The following is a 27,271-nucleotide window of genomic DNA, read 5'->3' as shown; positions in this document are numbered from 1 at the left end:
CCATCACAAATGCCAGATGTGAATGGGCCATTACTCCCTTTGAAATAACTTATGTGAGGCTTGAGAGTACTCCTTGATCCACCACTGTGGAGGGCACTTTGCTAGTGTTGGCTGGTATACCAGCTACAACTACTCCAGTGTTGGCCACTGTGAGAACAGAATGCTGGATTAGATTCTGGGCCATTGGCCTGATCTAACAGGCTCTTCTTATGTTTTTATATGGTTCTGGACCAGGGTATTATGAAAAGTCACCTCTCCCATTTCACCCTGGTCACTTTGATCTATGAATGAAGGTTGATTGATGGTGCCACACACCTCCCTGTCAAGCCTTGTGGCTCAAATGCATGCTTTCAGTGTTGTGGCACCTGTTCTCTGAAGTTCTTTTCCTTAGCAATGAAGGAAGCCCCAACCAACATTATGTTTTTGACATTAGATGAAAACATTTGTTTTTCCCCAAGCCTTCCAGGTCAGTTCATTTTAAAACTTCATCTTTTGATTCATGTTGACTTCCAAGTTTTTTTACAAAAACATTGGTTTATCATTTGTATTACATGTTATAAACTTTTTTGCACTGCTCAGTATTTTTGAGCAGTTTATAGATTCTGAAATAAATTTTAAAAATTGGAATACTTTGGCATTTTAAGAGGGAGGCTTTCAGAAGACGTTCATGGTGGCATAACAACTTTGATTTCACAAGTAAAAATCTGGCCTGGGGGAGTAACTGTGCCTTTACTAATTGAAATTCATTTGGGAATGTGTGTGTGTGTGTGTGTGTGTGTGTGTGAGAGAGAGAGAGAGAGAGAGAGAGAGAGAAAGAGAAAGAGTAAGAGGGAGACCCCAGAGGCAGGGAGGAAGAGCGAGATTGAAAAGCTATGTAACAAAAGCTTGTCATTTGAAATACTTCTATTTGACTGCTTTGTTTTTCTGTGGCAAAAGACCATAATGGAATGCTGAGTTGGCTGTTGAAAATGCAAAAATGCACATTGATTTCATTTTGTGGCTGCTTATTGCATTTTTTTCAAATAACTTGAAACGAAGCTTCTTTTAATGTGAAATGCCATTCAGTTCACCTCCAAACTGAACTCTGTCAAGAATGGATCAATGTTTACATTAAAAAGATAGAGCTGTGTTTATTTTATTATCAGGGGATCTGTGACTTTACATTTTGATGTTTTGAATCTGAAAATGAAGATCCCTCCCCCAGACTTTTTAGCAGCCTCTTTGTGTGAGAAGAATAAATGTTGCACAGTTTTTCATCACTGAACATACACAATATTCTCCTTGCAGGTGCTGTCAGCAACTATTAGGTACTGATTATCTAGTAACAGTAGTTATGCGGGTTCCTCTTTATGCTGTTTTTTAAAAAAATATATTGTACCAGAGGTTTCCCCATATCGAATTATGTCACAGTTTAAAACCTTATGCATCCTGTATTTTATGCCCCCTTATGCTTTGTTGCATAATTGCACTGATGGTGTTTTTTTTGTTTTGTTGTATACTTCTTTATATGGGTTGTATATATTTGTAGTTGTATATATTTGTAGTTGTATATATTTCGTTGAGCTATTTCAAGCCAAATTTGGCTTACAGCTCAATTGTTATAAGCAAAGTAGTCGTGAAGTGTTTGTTTGTTTGTTTGTTTGTTTGTTGTTGTTTTGCAGGGGGCGGTATATGCACAGTCCAACCATAAACTAGATATGTAGACTTGTTAATATAAAGCACTCCATAGCAGGGGGAGGCACATTTCCCATGGCAGGAAGTTCCAGAGTCTGGGTCCTGCACTACAAAGAAGTCCCTCTTTTGTATCCACATCAACTGGTGGTGGTGGGGAATTAATGATAATCTTAGTGGGCAGACAACTCACACAGGGAGGAGATGAACTTCTAGCATTTGAACTTGGAACCAGCCTGTAAGCCACTGAGATTGGCATGATAACAGAGGTGCATGATTCAAGTATCTGGCCCTGGTCAAAATTGCATTGGTACAAATTGCTGCAACTAAAATTTTCAGCTTTCAAAGGCAGCTGGTGGTACAGTGTACTTTTTCTACTGCTTCCTTAGAATATGATGTTGGAAAGGGGACAAAGAAAGTTAGGTGTCAACTGCATACTGGTACAGTGCTCTCCAAATCTCTGCACAATAAATTCCCATTGTAATTAAAAATCAGAAATAAAATAGACAGTCTATTAAAGACTTTATCCTTGCTCTGCAGTGTTCTTACTGTTTCTACTTCTGACTTGTTCAATGCATACGGGGTGTTTTGCTGCTCAGATGAAATGCCACACGGTGAGTGGAGGCCGAGCACCTTTGGCCTTGCATGGGGACTGAAAGACCAAGCTGATTAATTTGCATTTAATTGATCTTTGGTATTTTGCAGACACAAGCTGGCGGTCGGAAGCAACTTTCCAGTTCACTGTTGAACGTTTCAACAGGCTGAATGAATCAGTCCTAAGTCCCCCCTGCTTTGTACGGAACCTGCCATGGAAGATTATGGTGATGCCACGACTCTACCCAGACAGGCCGCACCAAAAAAGTGTAGGATTCTTTCTTCAGTGCAATGCTGAGTCTGATTCCACGTAAGATATTTAATACACAATACATTTCTGTATAGCACTATCTTAACCTATTGCATTTTCTGACTATAACTTCTGTGTCGATTGGTAGGACAGCATGAGGAATGGGGCTTTGGCATTCAGGAAGGGTGTATAGGGGCATGTGCTTAGATGTGGAGGAAAGAGACAGAAAGTCGCATTAGAGAGGCCTGATCAGTCTGAAGTAGTTTTCCTTGTTGTCTGCTGTATATTGGGTATAGTATGTTGAGATTGACATAACTTAATTTGGGATGAATGTAATGTATGTTAGTTCTCAGATATATATTGACCAAATTAATAAGCTATTCAGGCTGGTATTTAATAGTTTTGAATAGTTAATAGGTTAATTACCAAATACATGAACCAGATGAGGATGCAGACTATTTGACCTTTCCCAACAAGAAGAAAGCAGCAAGTGCTCAGTGAATCTATATACAGAGCTGATTTATTGAAGCATAAATTGGCTGCACTGCTGCATACTTACTGCTGCTTCCTTCTGGTGAGGTGCTGCCTTTTTGAAATCCCTCATGCATGAGCACAAAATGATCTGAGCATGTTGGAATGCTCAGTTGCTCCTATTTTGTTTTGTTTTTTGGTAAACAAAAAAACGCTAAATGGAGAAAGGCCTCCCGTAGGAAAAGACTAGAGCCTGTCAGTTGATAAAAAAATGGGTAAATCAGCTAATTTTAATTAATAAACTTGAATATTACCAAAGCTGCTAGGCAGGGGTCCATTTGAAAAAGTGAGCACAGGTTCTGAATTGTATGTTTTTTAAAAGTTGGTTTTAACATCTAAAGCTGATGTTGGCTGACTCAGTTTACGTTGTTAAAAATCAAAGCTTACAGCATTAACAAAACAGGGAATGGAAATAAGGTGACTACAGCAGATTTTTGTATACATGGGATTGGAGCACATCACTCTAAGAACTAGAAGCCACAATCTTGGTTGAGTGGGAGGCATAGTGGAGTTTATGTGCAACCTTTTGAAGGAGTCTCCTAACCCTCAGATTGAGAATGCAAGCAAATAAACATTCAGAGAACAGTGGCATCTCCATTTGCTGTTTCTTAACCTGTAGTAGCAGGAGTCTTTTCAAAGTATTCCTACCTGCTTTAGAGGAGTTGTAGCATTCTTAGATAGCTATAGAAGAAAATGCACCGAGCTGGAAAAATTCCATGGTGAGTGAACACATAAAAACAGCTCTGTGAGAAACTGAGCCGCTACTCAAACTCTTTCCGTGATGTTAATAGTTTGTAATGGCTCTGAAAGCATTGAAGCAAAGTTTTTTTATTTATCCAGAGGTGGCAAGAAGTAAGGTAGGCTTGTTCAGTAAAGCACAGTTTATTAGCATCTTTTTTCTGCAGCTCAGCATGTCAACTGTTATCTCTTTAATTGTTGCAGGTCATGGTCTTGTCATGCACAAGCAGTGCTCAAGATAATAAATTACAAAGATGATGAGAAATCATTCAGTCGCCGTATCAGCCACTTGTTCTTTCATAAGGAAAATGACTGGGGCTTTTCCAACTTTATGTCATGGAGTGTAAGTAACAGCGTGCAGCAGCGCAATAGCCAGTGTGATGGTTATGAATAAGTTTTGGACTAGAAAATCCATGTTCAAATCCTCACTCAGCCATGAGGTTCACCAAATGATTCTGAGCAAGTCTCCTTCCTCCTTCCTTTATTTCTTCCTCTTAGCCTAACCTACCTCACTGGGTTGTGAGAATAAAACAGGTTCATAGGTTGGAGAGAACTGTGAATACCTCCTTGAGATCGTTTGAGGAAGGGTGGGATAAAGAATACAACGCAATGTAATTGACATTATGAGAAAGAAGTCCCATGTTAAGCTCTCAACTGGTGGCCCTGCTCACATAAATTGTGACGAGCAGTGATCTTCCTCTCTGAATAGCAGGAGACATTCCTTTCATTCAGACTCACTGTTAAAAGTTAGTGTGCATTTATAGACTTCAGGTTTTAAGAAAAGAGCTTTCAAGATTGCCAGTCATCAAAGTGAAGTTAGTTTGGCCTTATATGTGATTTGATTTTTAATCTTCTTGTTGTCAATTTTACTTTTTGTAGGAAGTTACTGATCCAGATAAAGGCTATATAGAAGATGACAAAGTAACTTTTGAAGTGTACGTTCAAGCTGATGCTCCACATGGCGTGGCGTAAGTAGCTTATGATGCTTTGACTGGAACAAGTGGTTGGATTGTGGGTCAGTAACCAAGTTTCTTAACAATCTTTGATATCCGTTGTGAATTTGGTAAGTGTCTTGTGTTCAGTGTTCAACAAATCACTTCACATTACTGTCAACTTCTAAGCAGCACTTGCTCATTTTGTGGTTTTGAATTCAGTCCGCCCTGCAATCTTTCTTCAGAAGGTCCTTGAAGAGCATACTCAAAAGGATAAAATTTAGAAACAGATTTCTGAATACATGGAACAAAATTCTAAATATTACACGATGGATATATCGCCTTAATGACCAGCAAGGTTGTGTTGGTGGATACAGCTTGGTTCCACAATAATTGTCCATTGTATTCACACACTGGAAATACATTAATTTGTGTGTGTGTGGTTCTTGTAACCCAATTCATGGTTTTTATAGGTGGGATTCCAAGAAGCATACAGGATATGTAGGACTGAAGAACCAGGGAGCAACCTGCTATATGAACAGCTTATTACAGACATTATTTTTCACAAATCAGCTACGAAAGGTAAACCAAAGTTTTTGTTACTTATTTGTTTTTATGCTGCTGAATGACTATGGGGATATTAGGAGCGACCCTCCATAGCTGTGCAGCCTAACGTTATTGCACTGGAGATGTGCAGGATGCTATAGGTGATAATCCATGTTATGAATGCAGCTGGTAAATTATTCTGTAGTAGCTGCTTGTCCTGCCCTGCATCTACAACTTGCTGCCTGAACCAGCATCCACAACCACACCAAGGAAACAGCACCACAGAGCTATTCCAGGTCCTGGGAGGCAGCCTTGGCAGTAGAGAATACAATAGAGATGGCAATAGAGGCCGGTGGAAGGAAGAGGTAGAGTAGCTTGATCTCTTAGTTGGCGGTAGTTGCCATGGAGTTCATCCTTGAGGCAGAGAACACCTCTGAGCTAGCAAATGCCAGTTGCCGTTTTGAAGTTCAGGGCAGCCTCAACTTAAAGCATTCTCTAATTGTAAATCCATCTTGTAGGTCACCTGCATTCTGCTTCTTTGTAACTTGTGCCTTCGGACTCCTCAGTATTTCTTCTACATGCCCCACCCTAGCTGATACCTATCCATCTTAACATTATTATTCTACCCAATGGTTAAGTGTGCATGAGATTTTACCAAAAGGTTATAGTCACTAGCTATCTCCAATGCTGTTGCGAACAGCTGCTGCTTGTGTGCAAAACCTGCCTGAGGTACCATTGATCCTTTTGGCAATGAAGAGACACTCGAAGGGTTTTCTTCTAGAACCCCAGCAGTCCTTGAAGAAGAGGAGAAAACTTGCTGCTGCTTACTGTGGCTTATAGGGATTAAATGAAGCCATGTTCTCATTAAATGTACAGTGGAGGCCTGATGCAAGAGTGAATTAAATGCTCCATTGAAATCACCAGGTTGTATATAGCTAAGTTAGTTATGCCCATTAATTTAAGTGGGTCTACTCTGAGTAGGACTAGTACTGGATACAGCTCCTTGTCTGTGCCCATTATCTCTCTTTTTCTTCCTTCTGCCTACAAAAAAGGGCCCTGCTGGATCAGAATAAGGCCTATTTAGTCCAGTATTTTGTTCTATGGGGCCAGCCCCCCCACTCTGGGGTTAAGCATGCAACTGATTCTAACAAATTACTACTGTCTATGGTGTCTAGGAGATGAATGGTTCATTCTGGAGGTAGCACTGTCTGCTATGATCATTCAGGAGTTCAGCGAGCATAGTGTTTGGCCTTTCACTTGACCTGATTGCTCAATTCATAGTCTTGCAATAAGCTCAAATTTTTTTAAGTAACTTCCCAACCACCCAGCTATTCAACTTCCTTGTCACAGTGTTTTAGTTGAGCAATGAATGTGCTTTTCTTAGGCTTTTATGCAAACAACCACCACCTGTTACTGCAAAGAGTGGTATCTTTTGTCTTTTCCTGTCTTTCTGGTTCTTTTATGGTCATTCCCTAAGGGAGGCTTCTCTGATATTAATACATTCCTGATTATGATTTCCTTTTAGGTTGGTCAAAGAAAAGAACTCTTGCTTTCTCACTTTTGCTTCTCCTTGCCACTCTCAATTTATCAGGCCCTACTTTGTGTACCCAAGTTTAGGGTTCTGCAGGGTGTGAATGAATTAATGAATGAATCTTTATTTGCGTCAACCATCAGCCATAGCCGTAAAACAACAATAAGGTAAAGGTAAAGGGACCCCTGACCATTAGGTCCTGTCATAGACAACAATACGATATACAAATAATAGAAATAATTATATAAAATTATATAAAATACATTTTAGGGTTTTGAATCAATAGTCAAATAATGGATCTTATTCTGATGGCCCCAGGTAAAAACACTGCAGCCTTTGCTGTCACCTTCTCATCTTGATCTGCCAAGCGAAAGGACACTGTAGCCTTTCTCAGAATGGATAAAGAGGGGTGATATTCTCGTTCCTCAAGTCTTTATAAAGAGTGCAAGCCAGAAGGGCATGCACCACCGATTCAGTACTGCCATCTCCACAGGCACATAAGTGTTTTTCATGTCTGTTGGAATCGTCCCTCAAGTACAGTCGAGGACAATACATTCAATCTTGCAAGAGTAAAAGCGCATCTATATTTTAGAATTGCTAGGTTATGCAGATAGGGTGCCAGAGAGTTGAAATGGGAAGGTGGAAAATATTCATACCATGGGCAAAATTTCCTTATTGTGGCCAAGTTGTTCTGATACTCAGTATCATTTAGGCGCTGACAAATTAGACTGTTTGCTTTACTCACCCAAAGTAGCCTTTGTGGTGATAAAGCACAAGAGTGAGGTTTTTGATAGACAATTTTAGTCCAGGCACTCTTGTGACAATCTTGAAGCCCTAGGGATAGTAGACTGGGGGGATTTGAATTTACGCAAAGCCAATAGTTAAGTGTTCTATGCCAGATCCGCAATTCTACCGAGGGAAGATTAGCCTCTAAGCATAATGAAGCGTTTGGGACACAGGGTGGCACAGATAAAATTTGCCTTAAGAACTTTGACTGGACAGCTTCCATAGATACAAGGTGAGTGCCTGTCCAAATCTGAGCCCCATATAATAACTCTGCTAGGGGTTTAGGTTCTGCAGGGTGTGATGTTGGCCCGGTTTACTAAGGATCTCAACTCTTTTAAAAGCAAGTTTTTAACAAAGAGCTGTGTGAGGATACTGAAGCTCACGTGGCAATTTTACTCTACCACCCAGAGAGAAAATTGAGACTTTGCAAACTCAGTTCCATATGCATTCTGTATCCCCCCCCCAAACCGATATAAAATTGTGAATGACATACAGTCCAAGTTGCCAAGAGAAGTTGCAGTTTCAGAACCTCCTTTTTTGACAACCCTGCCAAATAAATTATTTTGTTACTTTGCATTTATGCAGTGATTTCAGTTGCTTTTCTCCCCCAACCCCAAACCCTTTATTTTTACCATGCTAAATTCAGTCACCTACTTTGTATTGTTTAGGATTTCCATTCATAATCTGCTAGTTATAGAAGCAGATTTGTTTTATCACCTAAACCAGCTCCTAAAGTTTTTCAGCTCCTGTTAACTCCCCAGCTTCTCTCTACTTCAGTGGTTTAATTTCGCTATGTAGCAGGTGGGTCAGAACTACTCTTCATCTCCCTCCGCTTCCTATGGCCTCCTTTGTCTCTATTGATACCAGCCATTTAAAAAAAAAACTTGCTCAACTTCCTGCCATTGATGTGGTCTTGTTGGCTGGGTGTGCCCCTTCCCCCTTTTCCCTAGGCATATCAGCCTGGCATGTTACTTTGCCCACTGAAATATCAGCAGGCTTTGTACTGAGGTATTGAGATGGAACCACAGCTCAGTGGTAGAGTGTTTTGCTTGCAGATGATCCCAGGTTGAATCCTCACCATCTCTAGGTAGGACTGGGAATGTTCCCAGTATGAAATCCTGGAAAGCCACTGCCAGTAAGTGTAGACAACACCTAGCTAGATATACCAATGATCCTGGCCCCTAAGTTTCCTATTTGTTTCCCTTTTATTTGCTGCTTGTCTTCATTCTTCAAGGGTGTATTTCTATTTTTTTCCTTTTACGTGCTTGTAATATGCCTTGCTATTCCTGTTCTTAGTCTCTCCTCATCCTAATCTGGTATTAATCCCCCAGAGTTCTACTTTCCTTTCTCGTGGTCTACTCATTTGTCACTAGCAGCCTTTAACCCAGTGTTGTTTGTTATTCTAAGAAACCGAAGAGACTGTGCAGTTTTCGAGTCAGTGGTTAAAATCAGGATAGTATTGAAAGGTTAATTTTGCCACCTTGAGCGGCCAACCCTGCTCCTTGATCTCAGAAACCTTCATGCAAACTTTGGTTAAAATAAGCGGGGTCCAAATGCATATCAAACACACATTTCCAAAATACATAGTAGAGTCTGTAGCCATTAAGTGTACTATTTATTTATTGCAGTTAATTCTTTCAGGATGCAATCCTTCCAAGGGAGTTTAGCAGCATAACATGGCCCTTGTGATGTCAACATTTTCTGCACAGCCTTGGATTGCATTAGTCTCCTTTTCAGACTTTTCTACACAAGCTGCTCTCCTAATTCCCTTTCATGTGCATTCTATGTTTTTAGTTTTCTCCCTCATTCCTGTGTCACCAGTGAATAGCTGGAACTATTCCCCTGCTCTTCGATTAAGTCACCCACACAATGCAGCCTTTTGCCATGTCACATTTTAATCCCTTTAGGGCCCTTTGTCTAAATTCACTGGTGTTCTCAGTCCTTCCCAGTTGAATGTAATCTGAGAATTGAATTGGTGTATGTTTCCTCCCTCTTTCTGGCGATTAACAGATAAGTAAAACCCATCTGACCCCTTTCTTGCATGCTTTTAAATGGGCATACTGTCAGTCACGTAGGAAGTTGCCTCTTACCAGCTCAGATCATTTAACTTAGCATGGTCAACACTAGCTGGCAGTGGCTCTCCAGGATTTCAGGCAGTTTTCCTCAGTTCTTCCTGGAGATGCCGAGGATTGAACCTGCGACCTTCTATGTGTAAAGCAGGTGCACCATTACTGAGCCACCGCCCTTCCCTTCAGGAACATTGGAAGCTGCCTTGTACTGAGCCAGGTGGGAACGCCCCCTCAATGACTAGAAGATTGCGTCTGTTTTCTGCAATGTGAAAATACCTAGTCTTGAAATTTTAATTATGCATTCTCTTAGCCCTAGCAAAAAACGATGCAGTATTATCTATGGCAAATGTTTCCCTAGATTTATACAGTCCGATATGTAGCTGGATCCTCGGGTACTTGAACCACTGCATCATTGGGAGCTGGAATATTTCCCTGGTGTAGGGAAATGCCCAAGATGTTGGATCTGTGTATTGAATTGAGACAATACAGCGAAAAAAATTGTGCTGTTGTGCATAATTCCAGTTCTGCAAGGTGCTGAACATGATTTAGAGGAAACTTTACTGTGTTGTGTGTCTGGTAGCAGATTGATTAGAGTCAGGCAGGACAGGACCTAGGACAGTTCCCATTACATGCTCCCACTCTCACTGTAAAATGCTCTGATAAGGGTCTGAATTGAGATGGGCACAAAAATAGTAAAGCCGTCCTGCCGAGTGTTGACCAAGACCAGCCTACCCTTAGCTGCCCAGCTTGGTGCCTTGCACTCCAGCATCACTTGATGGTCTTCAGTTAAACTTCCTCTCCTCTCCTCAGAACGTTACAGGTGAGGGTTCACCTGTGGAGACATGATGAGGCTGTGCATTCTGGTTCCTTGTTTGAGAGGTCTGAACTCACCTCTAATTTTCAGAGGGTTAATCTGGTGCCAAGATTAATTCTTCCTGCAGATTGTTCTTCCTCAGGCTAGCTTGGGGTCCATGCCATCCCTGAGGGAGAGTTGTGCTGTATAGTGGTCACCTCTGTATCAGAATTGCTCTCTGAAACATCTGGAGTTCTGGGCATAACGAATTTCAGATATGTTTGGAAAGGATGGGGGGGGAGAAGAGAATACTAAGGGCAGCCTTTTTTAGGGACACCCCTCCCTCCAAATAAATAATCTGGTGCAATGTCATAATGGAAGGTTCATTTAAATAAGCATCAAATGTCAAGGCCCAAACAGAATGTAGGATGGCAGTTAGCTTGCTGTGATGCAGCAATAGTTTGGGCATCTTGAAAATTAAGCTGTCAGTCTGATTTGAGCAACTGTTCCACTGTAAGCAATATGATGAAACTGCTGGATATTGCAGGGCCTTCCCCTTCCCTTTAGTTTCAGCAGAGTACATGGGCAGATTATTCAAATATGTTTTACTGATGTTGGCCTGTCTGACAGATTTTTGATCACGATGAAATGGATTAATAAATACAACCATGTGAGCTATGAGACCCTTTTCTGTAGTCCTAATTAAATTGGTTTCTTTTTTAGGCTGTGTACATGATGCCCACAGAAGGAGATGACTCATCAAAAAGTGTTCCTTTAGCATTGCAGAGGGTGTTCTATGAGCTTCAGCATAGCGACAAACCAGTAGGAACTAAGAAGCTGACAAAATCCTTTGGGTAAGTGCTGCCAAGATATCAGATGGCTTTTCATGGCTGGCCAGTTTCTTAACCAGAGATTCTCAGTCTACTTCTTCTCAGAAGTGGCTTTCACCATCTGTTAAATGAACCAAGACTGAGTATGTTAATTGTGATGAAGCCGTCCGTTCCTGACAGGCTCTTGCTGAAGGGGATCATGCCATTGTTTGCATGCCCCGACGGATCCTTTTAGTATAGCAAACCCTTCCATGTGCATTTTGCCCACCATTTTGTCAGGAATCTATGGGGAGGGAACATAGCCCAGTGGTAGAACACTGAAGCCCTCAAGTTCTGCCTTTGGCATCTGCAGTTAAAAGTATCTCAAGAGGTGGTTCATATTCTTTATATGCTGCCCAGTAACAGAAGATCTCTAGCCAACTTAGAGTTTAGGAAAACCACTGTAATTGAGAAGACTCTCTGACTGACACCATGGAGAGATGCTCCCTGTTGGGGTGGACCAGGCAGGAGTGGGGAACTGGATCTGGCTGGCATGCCAGATCCGTGAGCCTCCTCCACACCCAAGGTCAAGTTTATGACAACTGGGTGGGAACACCCACCCACCTGTCAGTCTCCTGATGTCATACTGATGTCAGGCGATAAACACCTTTTGAAGTTTGAAGTAGATTACTAGGCAGTTACAGCAACCTCCTTTGAAGGTGCGCTCCCAGTACCAGTCAGCACCAGTGTGCCTTCAAAGGGGATTGCCCCATTAGTGCAAAACAGTTTGCATTGAAACCCCTTGCTAAAATGGGTGGTGGTGGTGGTCCAGAATGGGGAGCCCCGATTTCAATGCATACCTCTTATGGCGCAAGCCTGTTTGGAAGTGCTCTCCCACCAACAGTCAGGTGATTTTTCACAGGGAAATCAGGATCAATTTTTCTATGAAAGAAAAGTGTGTGCCAGTTGTGCTAAGCCTTTAAGCCCAAGGGCTGCATTAGCTATTAGGCAATCTCCCCACTGCAGTACTGGGCTTGCTTGAGATAGATGCAGATGCACTACACACACACACACACACACACACACACACACACACAAGCACTGAGATGCGAAGAGAGGAAACTGCACCAAGCCCGGTTCTGTAATGAGCAAGATATGGAGTGGCAGGCCATTTGAAATGGTAGGCGTGATCTAGGTCACAGGTTTTCTGCTCATGCTTCATGCACTTACGTGTCCACACATGAAGAGAATGGTTCATTCTGGGATTTCAAAGGTTGCACAGTCTTTCTTAGCTGGGCTTTTTGTTGGTGTACAGCACGAGGTATATTTTTAATAACTTCACAATTGTTTTCAAATGTGACCATTTTATAAGTGCCTTTCCCCCCACTATTTAATAAAGATGGGAGACGTTAGACAGCTTCATGCAACATGACGTTCAGGAACTATGTCGAGTGGTATGTATTTCCCCTTTTTCTGTTCAAGATTAGCATGCAGTTTTGTTGCAGTTATGCATATCATGTCACTCACAGGGTAATCCAGAGGGAGGCTGTTCCACACAAGCCCCACGGAAATGAACTGAAGTTGCAGAATATCTCCTGGTTTGATTAGACTGTGCAAAATTGTTTCTTGCTAGATTGCACCCTAAATCATCTTTTACTTATACTCCAGGTTTAGTTAGAGCCAGTGATCAAATTTAATTTAATTGTTGAAATCTCAGCCCTGGAATTTGTGTAGACATTATTAGTGTCCTGCCCTTATATGTGCAGAGTTGTGTTTCCTGCACATAGAGGAGGAATATCTGACGGGGAAAACCTTAACTTTTAGAACTCCTCTAAGTAGGGTCTCTTTATATTTCTGTGTTAAGAAAGTGCCACCCTAAGGCATTCAGGACCTTTAGCTAGAATTAAAACTAAACAAATAATTTTCTGTTAAGAAAGCAGAAGTAGCTTGAAGTGTTGAGAGGGTGATCTGAAAGCACTGTAGTTTGGAGGCAGTAATGACCTGGATGAGGACCAGTACACTGAAGTTGAAATCCCACTTGGGTAACACTGTGGATTGGTGGTTCCTCCAGTCTTGGAATTAAGTGGATAGCCTGTCTTGGGTGGGATTCTTCTCCCTTAGAAGGCACAGGTTCATAGCTTGGGGGCACTCTTGGCTCTAGATCTGCCTTTGGCTTCAGTGGCGCAGAGACCCTATATTGGGATACAGTTGTTGTTGGCTAGAACAGCTCTGGATGACGGCAGTGAGGTTTACCTAAGGCTACCATTGAAGACTGCTTGGAAGCTGCAGTTAGAGCATAATATGGCTGCCAGAATTTTGACTGGCATAGCCAGCAGGTATCTCATAATACCAATTCTGACATCCTTGATTTGTTGCCTGTATGCTACAGAGCACAATTCAGTGTGTTTGTATATAAAGATTTAAATGACTTAGGATCCCAAGTACCCAAAGGAACACTTTTCCCTATTGCAACCAGCCTCTGTTTAAGAACTGTAGCAGAGGCCCAGCCCATCACTGGGTGAAATACAAAGTTCTAAGATGTGACACCTCAATTACAGAACCCCTACCTTCCATAGTGCCACAAATGCCAGTGCTGTTGACCTTTCAGCACCAGTTAAAGTTGTACCCAGAATTTTTAAGGATTTTGTTTTACTCCCAATTAGCTATACAGTGGTGCCCCGCAAGACGAAAAACCCGCTAGATGAAAGGGTTTTCCGTTTTTCGATGCGCTTCGCAAGACGAATTTCCCTATGGGCTTGCTTTGCAAGACGAAAACGTCTTGCGAGTCTTGCGATTTTTTTCGCTTCCCCCCTTTTTTCTAAGCCGCTAAGCCTTTAATAGCCGCTAAACCGCTAATAGCGCTAATCTGCTAATAGGGTTGCTTCGCAAGACGAAAAAAACGCTAGACGAAGAGACTCGCGGAACTGATTATTTTCGTCTTGTGAGGCACCACTGTATCTGAGTTATTAACTCGCTGCTCTGTGAACAAGTCAGTTAGATTCATGTTTTAATTGCTATATTTGTATTATTTTTGTATGTCATGGTGTTTTTTGGTCATGTTGTAACCCGCCCTGGGAGTCATGACTTGATGGATGGATGGAACAGAAATGGAACAAAATAAAATAAATGTTGCAGTGTTGCTGGAACTGAGGGGAGGTGGGCCAGATCTGGATGGGAGAGCAATGGGAGCCCCCATGCCCCACCCAGCTTCTTTTAAAGGGTATATAAATTAAATAGATGTGTGTTTCCAATGCAAACTTTCTGCTTTCTTTCAGTTGCTTGATAATGTTGAAAATAAAATGAAAGGCACCTGTGTAGAAGGCACTATCCCTAAATTATTTAGGGGGAAAATGGTGGTATGTATTTGGTTTAAAAGCTAACTTTGAGACACTGTTTGTGTGTGCTACTTTTGTTGTTGGTATGCACTGATATCTCTTTACCCTATTTTTGTTCACAGTCTTATATCCAGTGCAAACACGTAGACTATCGTTCTGAACGAATAGAGGATTATTACGACATTCAGCTAAGTATAAAGGGAAAGAAAAGCAGTAAGTATATAGTTTATAAATCCATGTGGTTTAGATAAGCCCTTTTTTCCTGAGATATTCATTGCCTGCTATATGTTGTCTTCTTGGGAATCAACCCTAACCCACCCCCCAAAAGCATCAAGTTCAAAGAACCTGAGGGGCATTCCCTTTCCCTCTGGGCTTTGGCTTGGTTGAATCTATTGTCCTACAAGCACCTTTTGTGCTGGTGCACCTAGTCTCTGCTGTGAGGCATGGGACTGGACAGTGGCATCTGGGTAACTTCTAAATATCTGATTCTCTAGAACTTTTCAACCTGACAAACGTGTTTCCTACGCTCACTTTTCCTTTGGGATATGTTGACATCTGAACCAGGTTGTACCAATTCAGTCAATGCAGTCTTTCTCCTGCCCATGTTAATAGTCTCCCCACTTGAGCAGGGCATGAGTCTGCAACCAAGGCTCCTGGCGTGAGATTTCCCTCCAGTTACTAATGCCTGAATAGGTCTAGCTTCCACTGGCTGATTGTGGCAGATACAGAGTTGAGCAGGGCTGTTCATCCTGGATCTTCATTTTCTTTAACCTGCACTAGTGTCACTGCACAACTAGGGTCTGGGGACTGTGCTGGGTGCTTGAATGTGGCATTTCTCTCTTCCTGCACATGGAGCCTCTGTGTGTGATTGGTAACACCTCCTTTCTTCATACCCCTTCTCTTTTTCAGTATTTGAGTCCTTCATTGATTATGTTGCCGTGGAACAGCTGGATGGGGATAATAAATATGACGCAGGAGAACATGGTTTGCAGGTATGCTACTCCTCATGGAGGTCTGTGTGATAACAAACGTTTTCAGGGTAGTCCTGCATGCTAAGTATCATGGTGGTAACCTCAATTCTGTAAGTAAAATTATTGTTTCAGAGGGTGAGGTCAATTCCACCATTAATGCAGATGTTTCTTCCTTTAACATGCAGGAGGCAGAAAAAGGTGTAAAGTTCTTAACGCTGCCACCAGTGTTGCATCTACAACTCATGAGGTTCATGTATGATCCCCAGACTGACCAGAACATCAAGATAAATGATAGGTAATCAATATTGTGCTATATTAAAGCCAAAAATTAGATACCTGGAAATGCTAAATCATTATCAGAATTCTAGCTTGCCACATTTAAAATTTATTCTGAAAAGCCAAAGAACAGCAGCAACACATAGCCCAAGGTAACGATGATTCCAGAACATTGACTTAATAATTTTGCAGTCTTGTTAATCATTGTTTGTAATCTAATCATTGTGTGTAAAAGGATTTATCTTCAGGAAGCACGGAGATAAATCCTTTTTGCCCAGCATTTTGTCCAAATTCCTGTTGTGTACAACACTTAGACACATGTAAATTAGTGGACATGACTAACTGAGGCCCATGAATGTAAACTGGTCTACTTTGAGGAGAACTTAAATCAAGAACAATGCATAATTACAGCACACAGATGTTATATAGTGCACAGTGATATTTGCACTGATGTTATGAAACTACAGGTTTCAGATGCAATATGTCAGCTGCAATTCTGTGCATAGTTACGCATACATAGATTGGTCTAGAATGAGTTGAGGACTCCCAGTGCTGGCACAAGGTATGTCTTGCCATCTTGTGCCCCTCCATGTTTTATGAAGAGAGATAGCTGAGTGGCACCATACATGTTTTGCATGCTGAGGGCCCAAAGCTCAATCCTTGGCATTCCTAGGTAGGGCTGGAAAGCTCCTTTGTCTGAAACCTTAAAGAGCTGCTGCAAGTCACTATATACCAGGGTTGGGGAACCTGTGAGCCTCCAAATGTTGCTTGACTCCCAGCTCACATCATCCCTGGTCATTAGTCATGCTAGCTACTGGGAATTGGAATCCAACCTCATCTGGAGGGCCACAACTTAGACACCCCCAGTATGTAATAGTGAACTTGATGGAGTTGCTTGATTTGGTATAAAGCATCTTCCTACACCTGTCTTTCTCACCTTTGTCAAATGGGGTAAAGATATTCAGCTTCACTCTGCATGCCTTCTGCAGGCTGCTGCTTTAGCTGTTGCAATACTAGCAGAAGCTAATGCAGTACCAGCCAAAGGTTGGGATGGGGCAGAAATCAGCACAAATGGACACGGAATTAGATCCACTGTGGGGAAACATCCCTACAGCATTGTGTCTATGCATTTTTGCAATGTTGAATAAAAAGTAATTCATCTGCTCTTGGTTCTCCACTGCATCTTTGCGTACAGTTATTGGAAACAAGAGTCTAGTCTCAGAGCCTACAAAACTACTTCTTGACCTTTGGCAACACCCCATAGGATTCTTCCTTTGATTACAGAAAGTTTTGTGCCAGTGAAACGTAGCACCTATGAGCCCAGTCAGTGCAATTGATGTCAGAGGCGATGTACTTACAATTTTCCAACCTTTTCTTGTCCTAAGAGTTGTTTGTCAGCATTCATTCACAAAAATAGTTCTTTTTAAAAATAAAAAATAGCCACATGTAACACACTTTTTTTTCAAAAATGAAAAACAGGTTTGAATTTCCAGATCAGCTGCCTCTTGATGAATTTTTGCAAAAAACAGACCCTAAGGATGCTGCAAACTACATACTTCATGCAGTGCTAGTTCACAGTGGAGATAACCATGGTGGACATTATGTCGTTTACTTGAACCCTAAAGGGGATGGAAAAGTAAGTAATGGAAAAACAGCCAACCTTTTAAGTATAGCTCTATGAAGATATTGTAGTATCCTTTTAAAAGCCTGCTGAAAATCCTTTAATAGAGCAACTTTGAAACCTTAGCTTAAGGTTTTTGTTACAATATAGGCTTCTAAGAAGGAGAGTCTACTCCAGAGAAAATGTACAGGTCAAGTTCCACAAATACATGGCATGGTTGGCTCACCTTTACTTCTGCTGGTGGGCCCTCCTGCCTCATAGCGTGTTACTCTGGAGGGCCCCTTATATTTGGGCAGGGAGGGTGCACTGTCAAAGAAAGTGGGAAACTGCAAAATCTCTGTGTATGCCTGAGCATTTTGCTTCCACACTTACTGCTCTCCAGAAAATACTATATGCTGCGTTTTGTATTCTGATACGGCCTATGACTAACATAGAAATAATATTGATCTGGAGCTTTAGGGCAGGAATGGGGAACCTACTTCTCTCCAGATACAACTGGACTCCAACTCCCATCATCCCCGATAACTGAAGCTTATAGGAGTTGGAGTCCAACAACATCTGGAGCCACAAGTTCCCCCATTTCCTCTTTAAGATAACTAACTGCACATTGGTAGCATTTGAATGCAGTAAGCTGAGAGGAGGACCCAGGGTTATGCTTGTTGCGATATGAAGTTAATCTTGAAGGCATGTTTATGTACCGGCAAGTCAGCTAAAGGAAGCCCAGCCCAGCATTTTTTAGACTTCATATCACCCACCAGCATTCTGTGTATCAGCTGAAGAACCACAGTGAAAGAAACGCTACTTAAATTTGTGTTTTTAGAATCTCAAGTTATATTTCTCTTCTGCTTCATTAAATTCAACTTAAATCTATGCTTCTAGGGGTGGTTTGGGGAAAATTGCAGCTTAGTTCTTTGGAGAAAACATTGATGGCTTTTGATGTAAGATGGCACACTAACTTACATTTCTCATTTAAAGAAAACTTTAACTGTTTTGGTTTTCCATCTGACCAGTTCTGTGAGGTATGCAACATTTACCGTTTTAAAAATAGGAAACTTAAGCTAGGAAGGAGACTTTACTGCCCGACAGAAGCAAGGCCAGCTCTCTTGACTGGACCACATCACATATAAGCTGATTTCCCTTAATTAAGACTTAAGGTTGGCTAAGGTTTCATGAAAGTTTTGTAATTTGAATGACTATTTGAATAGTTCATTTTTTGTACTGTCAGTTTGTAATATTGCATCCAAAACAATATCATGTTCTTCCAAGGAGACAGATATGCAATTTTTAAAGACATTTTAGGTTAGATTATACATATGATGCTTAACTCTGTTAAATGTTGTTTGTTTGTTTGTTTGTTTGTTTTCCTTTACAGTGGTGTAAATTTGATGATGACGTTGTATCTAGATGTACAAAAGAAGAAGCAATTGAGCATAACTATGGAGGCCACGATGATGACCTATCTGTACGGCACTGTACCAATGCGTATATGTTGGTTTATATCAGGGAGTCAAAATTAAGTACGTATATTTTCTTCAGTTCTGGGTAGCACTAGGGATCATCTTTCAAAACATTCAGCAGACATTCACAGTTAAACTCCAAAGTCTGTGTGCATGCAAACCAATGATGATTGGTTGAGCTGGGGTGCAGGAAGGATAGTGTTTGCATGAATATTACATATCAAAAAATCAGGGTTTTCATTGTGCTTGATGCTTTTGTTTGGATGACAGTATTTGAAAAGGCGCAATAATTGTCACACTTCATATGTTCTAGGTGAGGTTTTGCAAGCAGTCACTGATCATGATATTCCTCAGCAACTAGTAGAACGGCTGCAAGAAGAAAAAAGAATAGAGGCTCAAAAGAGAAAGGAGAGGCAAGAAGCCCACCTCTACATGCAAGTACAGGTAAGCTTTGCCACCCCAGGATCCTTTGCCTGGGAATACATACCAGTTCCTTTTGCAGTATTTGTTGATAAGGTTCACATTTGTATCCCACTGTATATGGATGTGAGTTAGGTTAGTCTGAACGAAAGCAGCCCAAGGTCAGCTTCATGGTGTTTAAACCTGAACCTCTCCAGTCAAAGTCCAGCACTCAGCTACCTGGTGTCTTGTGCTGATAACCACTTAGAATCCTATTTTGGCATTAAGTGCTTTATAATGAATAAGAAACTGTGTCCAACTCAGTTATCCTCAAAGAGTAGAACCATTGAAATGAATGAACCTCAGTTAGTATTGTCCATTAATTTCAGTGGGTACGCTCTGAGTAGGACTAGCAATGATGCCACCTTCTGCTCCAAACTGACCGGTGTTGTTGGGTTTAAATTGTGGCATGGCCAAGAACATCACCTGTTTTGTGTACTTGCCATTTATAATGGCTAATTGTACATGACACTCTTTTTCCAAGTTCCCAAAACAATGTATATAGATTCCCTCTCAATTCCTTGTGATAATTTTTATTAATATAAGTTAACATTATTACTCTATCTTACGTATGTGGAGCTGCGGCTGAAAGAGAGTGACTTGCCTATAAGAGGTTAGATGTCAGCCAGAGAATCTCTAAGTCACAGTTCATGCTTCGAACCACAGTAGTACCCCAGTTTTCACTGCAGATGTTTGTACACTAGCTTGCCCTGTTACAATTGTAGGATGCCTGAAAATTTCAGCAGAACTGCCTTGGCAGGGAATCCTTATGTTTGCTACAAGAAATAACCACTTTGTGGGCTGGCCTTCATCGCATATAGCCATAGGATTGTTAGACTGCAGGATATTCTTACTGAGCAGTGTAGGAGCCCCTTGCTTGAGCCTTCTGTACTAAGCAGAAGTCATTGAAAACACATGAGCACAGCTGTGATGCTGGAACCCAAACTGGGTATTAATGTTGGCATAGGGAAACCTGGTCCTTTTGTGCTACTGCTAGGATCCTCACACTGGGATTTACATGGGTCGGGGGCATGCCATGATCCTATAAGTCAGGTGTGGAGAAACTTTGGCCCTCCAAACGTTCAGCTCTGCAACTCCCATCAGCCTCAGGAAGGGACGATAGGACTTGTAGCGGAGCTACATCTGGAGCGCCAAAAGGTTCCTCAATCCTGTGGCGTGGTAAGGCCTTGAAGAAAAGAGGCTAAGCTTCAGTTGTGAACTCCTGCAATTGCTTGGCGATTTCAATAACAAATCATGTTTTGTAATTTCAGATAGTAACAGAGGACCAGTTCTGTGGCCATCAAGGCAACGACATGTATGATGAAGAAAAAGTGAAATACACTGTGTTCAAAGTGCTGAAAAATTCAACACTAGCAGAATTCGTTCAAAACCTGTCTCAAACAATGGTGAGCTTTCTGTGAGAGACCTTGGCCAATCAGTTGTGTTACTTTTTATGGAACCGTTTGTAATTCTGTAATGACTGACCTCTTTCTAAATGTCACCCCCCACCATCACCTTTGTAGGGCTTTCCACAGGATCAAATACGGTTGTGGCCAATGCAAGCCCGAAGTAATGGGACAAAAAGGCCAGCCATGTTAGACAACGAAGCTGATGGCAATAAAACTGTGAGTGTGCCGTGGTAGAGGGACTGTTAATTCTAAATTTTGTTGTAGCACTTATGCATTGAGCAGTAAAAGATGCACCAGTGAAATAAGAGATTCTTTTTCTTAATACATGTCAGTGAAGTCCTGGTTGAATGCTTAATTCTTTTGTAACTCAGGTCCTCCAGAAAGCTAATAATCATTTTATAGCCTCTTGATAATAGGGCAGCATTTCCAGAACTTCAGTAGAAGTGGGATGTAAGGAATTGTCTCATCTGGAGGTTGGCAAGATTGCTGTTCAGATGCCAGAAAGGCATGGCTTGTTTTGAAATGATAGAACACCTATCCTTGCCTCAGTGCATTCTGATATAGGGGTGAGGGTAGAGGTGGATATGCAGCAGGATCTAAACAGAGCCAAAACATGGATCTCATTGTAGAGATGTACTTCACTAGGAAAATGCTTTATCACTGCCCCTTTAGATGGATGTCGTGAATGGCGACAACTTCTATAGCTTTACAAGGGGGTTAGATAACTTCACAGATTAAAAGTTACTAGCCCCATTGACTTTGTTCTATCTCCACTGTGGGAGGCAATATGCCTGTGAATACAGGCAGGGCCTCCCCACTTGTGTGTGATCAGCACACACACTCCTGCTGATAGATGCACTATCTTAACGCCAAAAAGGGGCCGGGGCGGAACAGGGGAATCCCTAGAACCTCCACATAAGTGGGGATTCCCCTGTACCAGTTGCTGGGAATGTTAGTTGGAAGAGAGGTGTGGCATGAGAAGGGGTGTGTGATTGCATGCTTCCCATAGGTATCTGTTTGGCCACTGTGAGACCAAGGTGGTAGACTAGATAGGCCATTGGCCTGATCCAGCAGCCAGGCTCTTGTTATGTTCTGTCACATCTCTATATTTCAGGGCACCTTGATCAATGACTCCGGCAACCTATTTGTCCAAAAGAGATTATTATTTTCTCTAAGTAGCTGTGGGGCTGATGTAGGCATGTTTGTCATCTTTTTATCTCACCCCTCCTCTAAGTAGTCCACAGCAGTATTTCACACTTTCAAACAACCTGTTGCCACCATAACAAATATATACTGAATAAAGCATTTCTTCACAGTGTGACCTCTCCCCTCCCCACCCCAATCTGGTGTCTTTCCTTAACTTCACAGATGATTGAGCTTAGTGACAATGAAAATCCATGGACAATATTCCTAGAAACTGTAGATCCAGAAATGGCTGCTACAGGAGCAACATTACCCAAGTTTGACAAAGACCGTAAGCATTCATTTAAGATGTTGACCTGATTCCTAAGATCCTTGTGGCTACCTTCCCACATATCCATGTTATTTTTTGTGTATTTGTTATCACCGTTAAAATCACTCCCCTCTCCCCGCAAAATAGCAATTCCTTGTACCACATGGCAAGCTTCTTTTAAACCCGAGGGAAGTTTTGCATGTAGTGTCCGTTGTTCTCTGGGAATCTTCCATTCAAGGTGAATAAGTCAAAAATTCCACTAGGTATATCCAGGCCATTTGGATCCCAGCCATTGGAATGTACAGAAGCTTATGACTTTTGTAAAAAAAATTGCTTGGAAGTGGAGTGTACAAGTTTTCAGGTGACACAAAGTTGCTCTGAGAGTGAATAAATAACTGTCACTTTGAAATTACAGCACAGACTGCAAATTTGCAAATCCCTTTAGGTAGATAAGAGACTGATAATAAAACTCTTTAATACTTAGGATAGTGTTCAATGAAGTAGTTCTATTATCTCAAGGACTTCTGGCTGTGCAACAGAACTGCCCATCCTCCCAACCCTCTCATCATCCTGTGCCCCTTTCTAAATCTGTTTTGTGGTTCTCCCCAACCCTCTAGAACAGATTTGGTAGGGCATGGGGAGAGGAAAGGGAAGAGTTCTGTTGCATTAAGGCAAGGATGTGGAACCTTTTTTTCAGTCTTGAGGACCACATTCCCTTCTGGACAACCTTCTGAGGGCCATGGTTGGCATGTGTCTGTTTCTGGAGACAACGGAGGAGTGCACCTTTGGGTTGTGAAGTCAAACTGTTGGAAGGTTACAGCGCCTGCTGTGGCTGTAGACACTGATATGGGAGAGACCTGTTTTGTTGCAGCTGGGGCATGTGAAGGTGTCCGGTTGTGCTGCTGCAGAAGTACCATGGCGTTTCTTCTCTCTGCTCTCCTCCTAGTGGTCATTCCTCCTGTGGTCACTGGTACGGATGCACGAACTGTCTGTCTGTCTCCAGGCACTGTCTGCAGTCATCTCCAAGGGATTCCCACACGGCAGGGTAGATATTGCCAGCCTTCATGTCATATTTGCAGACGTCTTTGTAAAGCAGAATTGGTCTGCCAATGGGCCTGGTGCAACTGGGTGGAAGAGTGAATGTAAATTTTACCTTTGTGTACAGTAGGTTCATTTCTGCAGGTACACACCCTCTCTATCGTCCATTCAGAGAAAAATGGTATTATCAGAGTTTAAGGACTCATTCCAACTGGGCAAACCATTTTCGCTGAAAAGTAAAACCAGTGAGGGGTGGGGCCTGAAGGACCATATTTGGCCCTTGGGCTAGAGGTTGTCCACCCCTGTGCTAATGGAACTACTTCATTGGATAACGAAGTATCCATACCATTTCCCCTCTTCTTGATTTAAAGAAAGTGTTCCTTAACCTGCACAAAAGCAACCTGTCCTCAAACGGAGGCTTTCTTCTGCTACAAACTTTTGTTTCTCAATTTGTAGATGACGTAATGCTGTTCCTGAAGATGTATGATCCAAAGACACGGAGTTTGAATTATTGTGGACATATCTACACACCTATATCCTGCAAAATACGTAAGTCCGCAAGGTTATAGTTGAAAAATGCTGTGAAACTGCATATGTTAGTGCTACAGCCTACCTGAACTCAGCTGGTTGAGTAGCTTCATCATTTTATCTTTGTTGTGTTATAAACTTGAAGATGTAATGTTTTAAAAGCAGGATGTTGTAAGAAATGTCTGTCCCCTCCCAAATTTGGAGTAGTAAATGGTAAATACTCTTTCTTTTCTTTTCCTTAAAGGTGACTTGCTGCCGGTTATGTGTGAAAGAGCAGGATTTCCCCAAGAATCTAATCTTATCCTCTATGAGGTTTGCATCACTTACTATTCCTTAAGCTAGGTCACAATGTTATGGTTGTTCGTTTAGAAACTTTTGCTGAAGTACTGTGTATCATTACAACAAAGGAGTCTCCAAATTCCATGATTGCAAGATAGACACAATGCAACCTGAACTAAGGAATTTCTTGAAAAATTGGGATTTCTGTAAAATTACTTTCTTTAAAATGAAAAGCTCACATCTAACAAAAACTACACAGTTTCAGACTTTACAAAATTGTTCCCTGGTGTCAATAATGTGATTATAACCCCCCCCCCTTTTAAATATACCATTTGAATAATAAATTTCACCCAGCTTAAAAATACTTTGTGGAATCCAGTGTTGCTCTATTATAAACATCATTAGGTGAATCCCGCCTACTGCTCAGAGTAGACCCATTGAAATTAATGAACCTTCCTGGTTTGCTTCTTTTCTTGTGTAAAAGGGCTGTGTGTAATCAAAATGATGGTTCATGTTTTGGCTTATGAAGCTGAGATGTCATTGTCTGCATTTTGTCTTTGGAGTGTTTGGTGTGTGTACTATTGATACCTCCCCTTGTGGCTGCTGTCACAGTGCACTGTGTATGTATGAATGGAAACAACACAACATTAATTTTGGATTGGAAGGAAATTGGTTCCTCCTTGATGATAACTGTCTTGTGATATCTCTTTCCTTTTTGCCTCAGGAAGTTAAGCCGAATTTAACGGAGAGAATTCAGGACTATGATGTTTCCCTAGACAAAGCTCTTGATGAACTCATGGATGGTGACATCATTGTGTTTCAAAAGTAGGTTATCACTGAGGCTTACTACAATCATTCACCACACAAGCTTTGCAGTGCTTTTTAAAAAATAGAATCGGTATAGAAGTCTGCTTGATAGCTTGAACCAGTGGTCAGGAACTATCAGCCCCTCCTTGTCCCTGCACCCACCTGTCCTAGTTAGGCTAAAGTGGAGAAATCTCCCAGGCAAATTTGATTATTGTTGCGTTCAGGGCAGGGGAGCGTGGCTTTGGCAGGTTTGGGGGCAGCTGGAAGAAAGATGGAAGAGAATCATAGAATCATAGAGTTGGAAGAGACCACAAGGGCCATCGAGTCCAACCCCCTGCCAAGCAGGAAACACCATCAGAGCACTCCTGACATATGGTTGTCAAGCCTCTGCTTAAAGACCTCCAAAGAAGGAGACTCCACCACACTCCTTGGCAGCAAATTCCACTGTCGAACAGCTCTTACTGTCAGGAAGTTCTTTCTAATGTTTAGGTGGAATCTTCTTTCTTGTAGTCTGGATCCATTGCTCCATGTCCGCTTCTCTGGAGCAGCAAATAAAGTGGGGAGAGAAACAGGTAGCAAAAAAGGAAAATATGTGGCTCACCATCAGCTCCAGTACTGCCCACTTCTGATTCTGGCCTCACTCACCCTGGTTTGTGGAATGCAATCCTTGACATAAGGTTCCCAATGCTGGTTTGAACCTACAAAGACTCTGTTTTCATTTGCCACATAGATGATGTAATTTTCACCATAAATGGTTGATTTGGAGGGAGCACTGTGTCAACCCCCTGGTTCCTAAAGGAATAGGCTCGTGTATGTTCATATAGTGGTTCCCAAAGTGGGCAGGTCTTTCCCCAGGCAGGCGGTGGGATTACCTGAGGGGGGCACTAAGAGTCATGGGGGGCAGCAGGGGGTGTTAAAGTTGGGCCCCTCCAAGTGTGTGGATTGATTATTTATGATGGACCAGTCTAGAGCCTAGAGCAAACAGCTTCCTTGCTTCATGTTTAAACTTGCTGCTCTTAATCACTTTCAAAATGATTTCCTTTGGTCATGTTTGTTTGTTTGTTTGTTTGTTTGCATTTATTATTCTGAGTTGTCGCAAGTCACAAGATGGCCAATTATTGGCAATAGCTATTGATTTTCCTATAAATTAGTTACAGTAGGTGGAGGTTTGTGCATATTTGGTAAGAGGTTATATATAAATATTTTAAGCTACTTTTCTTCACACTTATGTTTTCATTAGTAAGACTGTGTAAAGATGCTTTTCATGCAATATCATCTCTGTATCAAGTTCATAAATTTTGTTGAGTTAATTAAACTAAATAGTTTCAAACTGGATTTTTAATAAATGTGCAATTCATTGTTATGGGTTTGAATTTTATTGTGTTATTATCTTCCTTAGTGGGTTGTGCAAACAGCTATTCTGAATAATGCTTTTTTATAGGGTAGGGGATACTGGGCTGGGGAATGGCCCAAAAAGTCTGAGAACCAGTGATCTAGACCTGTCTGTGCTTTGTTTAGAAACTCTCTTTATGCAGCACAGATCTGTGCAGCTGTTTTGGATTATTTCTGAAGGCCGCGCAAAAAGCTTCAAGGTTTTAAAGACTTCCTGCGTCATCTGAGCTTTTAAACAACCTTTGTGTAGTTAAACCAGCTGCAATCTTTTCTGTTAACAGGGATGACCCTGAGAACGATAGCAGTGAGCTACCAACAGCAAAAGAGTACTTCAGAGACCTTTACCACCGAGTTGATGTCATCTTCTGTGACAAGACCATCCCCAATGATCCCGGTTTTGTTGTCACATTATCCAACAGAATGAATTATTTTCAGGTACAGTAAGCCCTCAACTTACACAGGGGTTATCTTTGGGGAACTTGCCTAAAGCTAAAACAGTGTATAGTCAAAAAACATTGGGTTCCCTAGTGGGTGGGATTGCCAAAGCCTTTTTTCCTGGACGCCTGTCTCCTTTCTGCCTCTTTTCTGCCATACACACACACACACACACACACACACACACTTTTTTTTCTCTCCGAGTGCATAAAGCTGAATGTGCATAAGTGAAATGTGCGTAAGTTGCGGAGTTCCTGTATTAAATATACTCCCTTACATTTCCATCAATGAAATTAGGTGCAAAACCATCAGATTGGCGAACGTCTTTGAAAATAATACCCCTTTATTCCAGATTGTGGTAGTCACATAAAATATTTCTGGAATGAGACATATGAAACTTGCCTTAAACCAGGCCAGACCGTTGCTTCATTTAGCTCAGTGTACCTGGTGGGGTATTCTGACAGTGCACCACCCTTCTCCAACTTGACATGTTATAGTCACCTCTTCCACTTTGTTCTCTCCTGCATGTGTACGGTAACTTTGTCTTACTTAAAATTAAAG

At 41.6% G+C, this 27,271-nt stretch overlaps 1 protein-coding gene across 9 annotated transcripts in view; it reads left to right on the top strand.

Annotated features, from left to right (window-relative positions):
• The window catches only part of USP7 (ubiquitin specific peptidase 7), an 83,831-nt gene that overhangs the window by 46,926 nt on the left and 9,634 nt on the right, over nucleotides 1–27,271 (top strand). For 5 of the 9 annotated variants that reach the window (XM_083473615.1, XM_083473618.1, XM_083473617.1 and 2 more), the window contains 21 exons: nucleotides 2,377–2,575; nucleotides 3,989–4,127; nucleotides 4,664–4,752; nucleotides 5,190–5,298; nucleotides 11,165–11,295; nucleotides 12,650–12,704; nucleotides 14,526–14,606; nucleotides 14,708–14,798; nucleotides 15,495–15,577; nucleotides 15,742–15,851; nucleotides 17,312–17,468; nucleotides 18,826–18,970; nucleotides 19,224–19,354; nucleotides 20,641–20,775; nucleotides 20,893–20,994; nucleotides 22,147–22,252; nucleotides 23,178–23,276; nucleotides 23,726–23,818; nucleotides 24,042–24,109; nucleotides 24,801–24,901; nucleotides 26,557–26,710. In XM_083473615.1, the coding sequence (XP_083329741.1) occupies nucleotides 2,377–2,575; nucleotides 3,989–4,127; nucleotides 4,664–4,752; nucleotides 5,190–5,298; nucleotides 11,165–11,295; nucleotides 12,650–12,704; nucleotides 14,526–14,606; nucleotides 14,708–14,798; nucleotides 15,495–15,577; nucleotides 15,742–15,851; nucleotides 17,312–17,468; nucleotides 18,826–18,970; nucleotides 19,224–19,354; nucleotides 20,641–20,775; nucleotides 20,893–20,994; nucleotides 22,147–22,252; nucleotides 23,178–23,276; nucleotides 23,726–23,818; nucleotides 24,042–24,109; nucleotides 24,801–24,901; nucleotides 26,557–26,710 (2,378 nt within the window). The remainder of the gene's footprint in view (nucleotides 1–2,376; nucleotides 2,576–3,988; nucleotides 4,128–4,663; nucleotides 4,753–5,189; nucleotides 5,299–11,164; nucleotides 11,296–12,649; nucleotides 12,705–14,525; nucleotides 14,607–14,707; nucleotides 14,799–15,494; nucleotides 15,578–15,741; nucleotides 15,852–17,311; nucleotides 17,469–18,825; nucleotides 18,971–19,223; nucleotides 19,355–20,640; nucleotides 20,776–20,892; nucleotides 20,995–22,146; nucleotides 22,253–23,177; nucleotides 23,277–23,725; nucleotides 23,819–24,041; nucleotides 24,110–24,800; nucleotides 24,902–26,556; nucleotides 26,711–27,271) is intronic. The other 4 variants (XM_083473616.1, XM_083473622.1, XM_083473621.1 and 1 more) reach the window with 1 other exon arrangement.

This window comes from Podarcis liolepis (genome assembly GCF_965112155.1).
Source record: "Podarcis liolepis genome assembly, chromosome: 14".
Lineage (NCBI taxonomy): Eukaryota > Metazoa > Chordata > Lepidosauria > Squamata > Lacertidae > Podarcis > Podarcis liolepis.
This window is presented reverse-complemented; position numbering and strand designations above follow the sequence as displayed.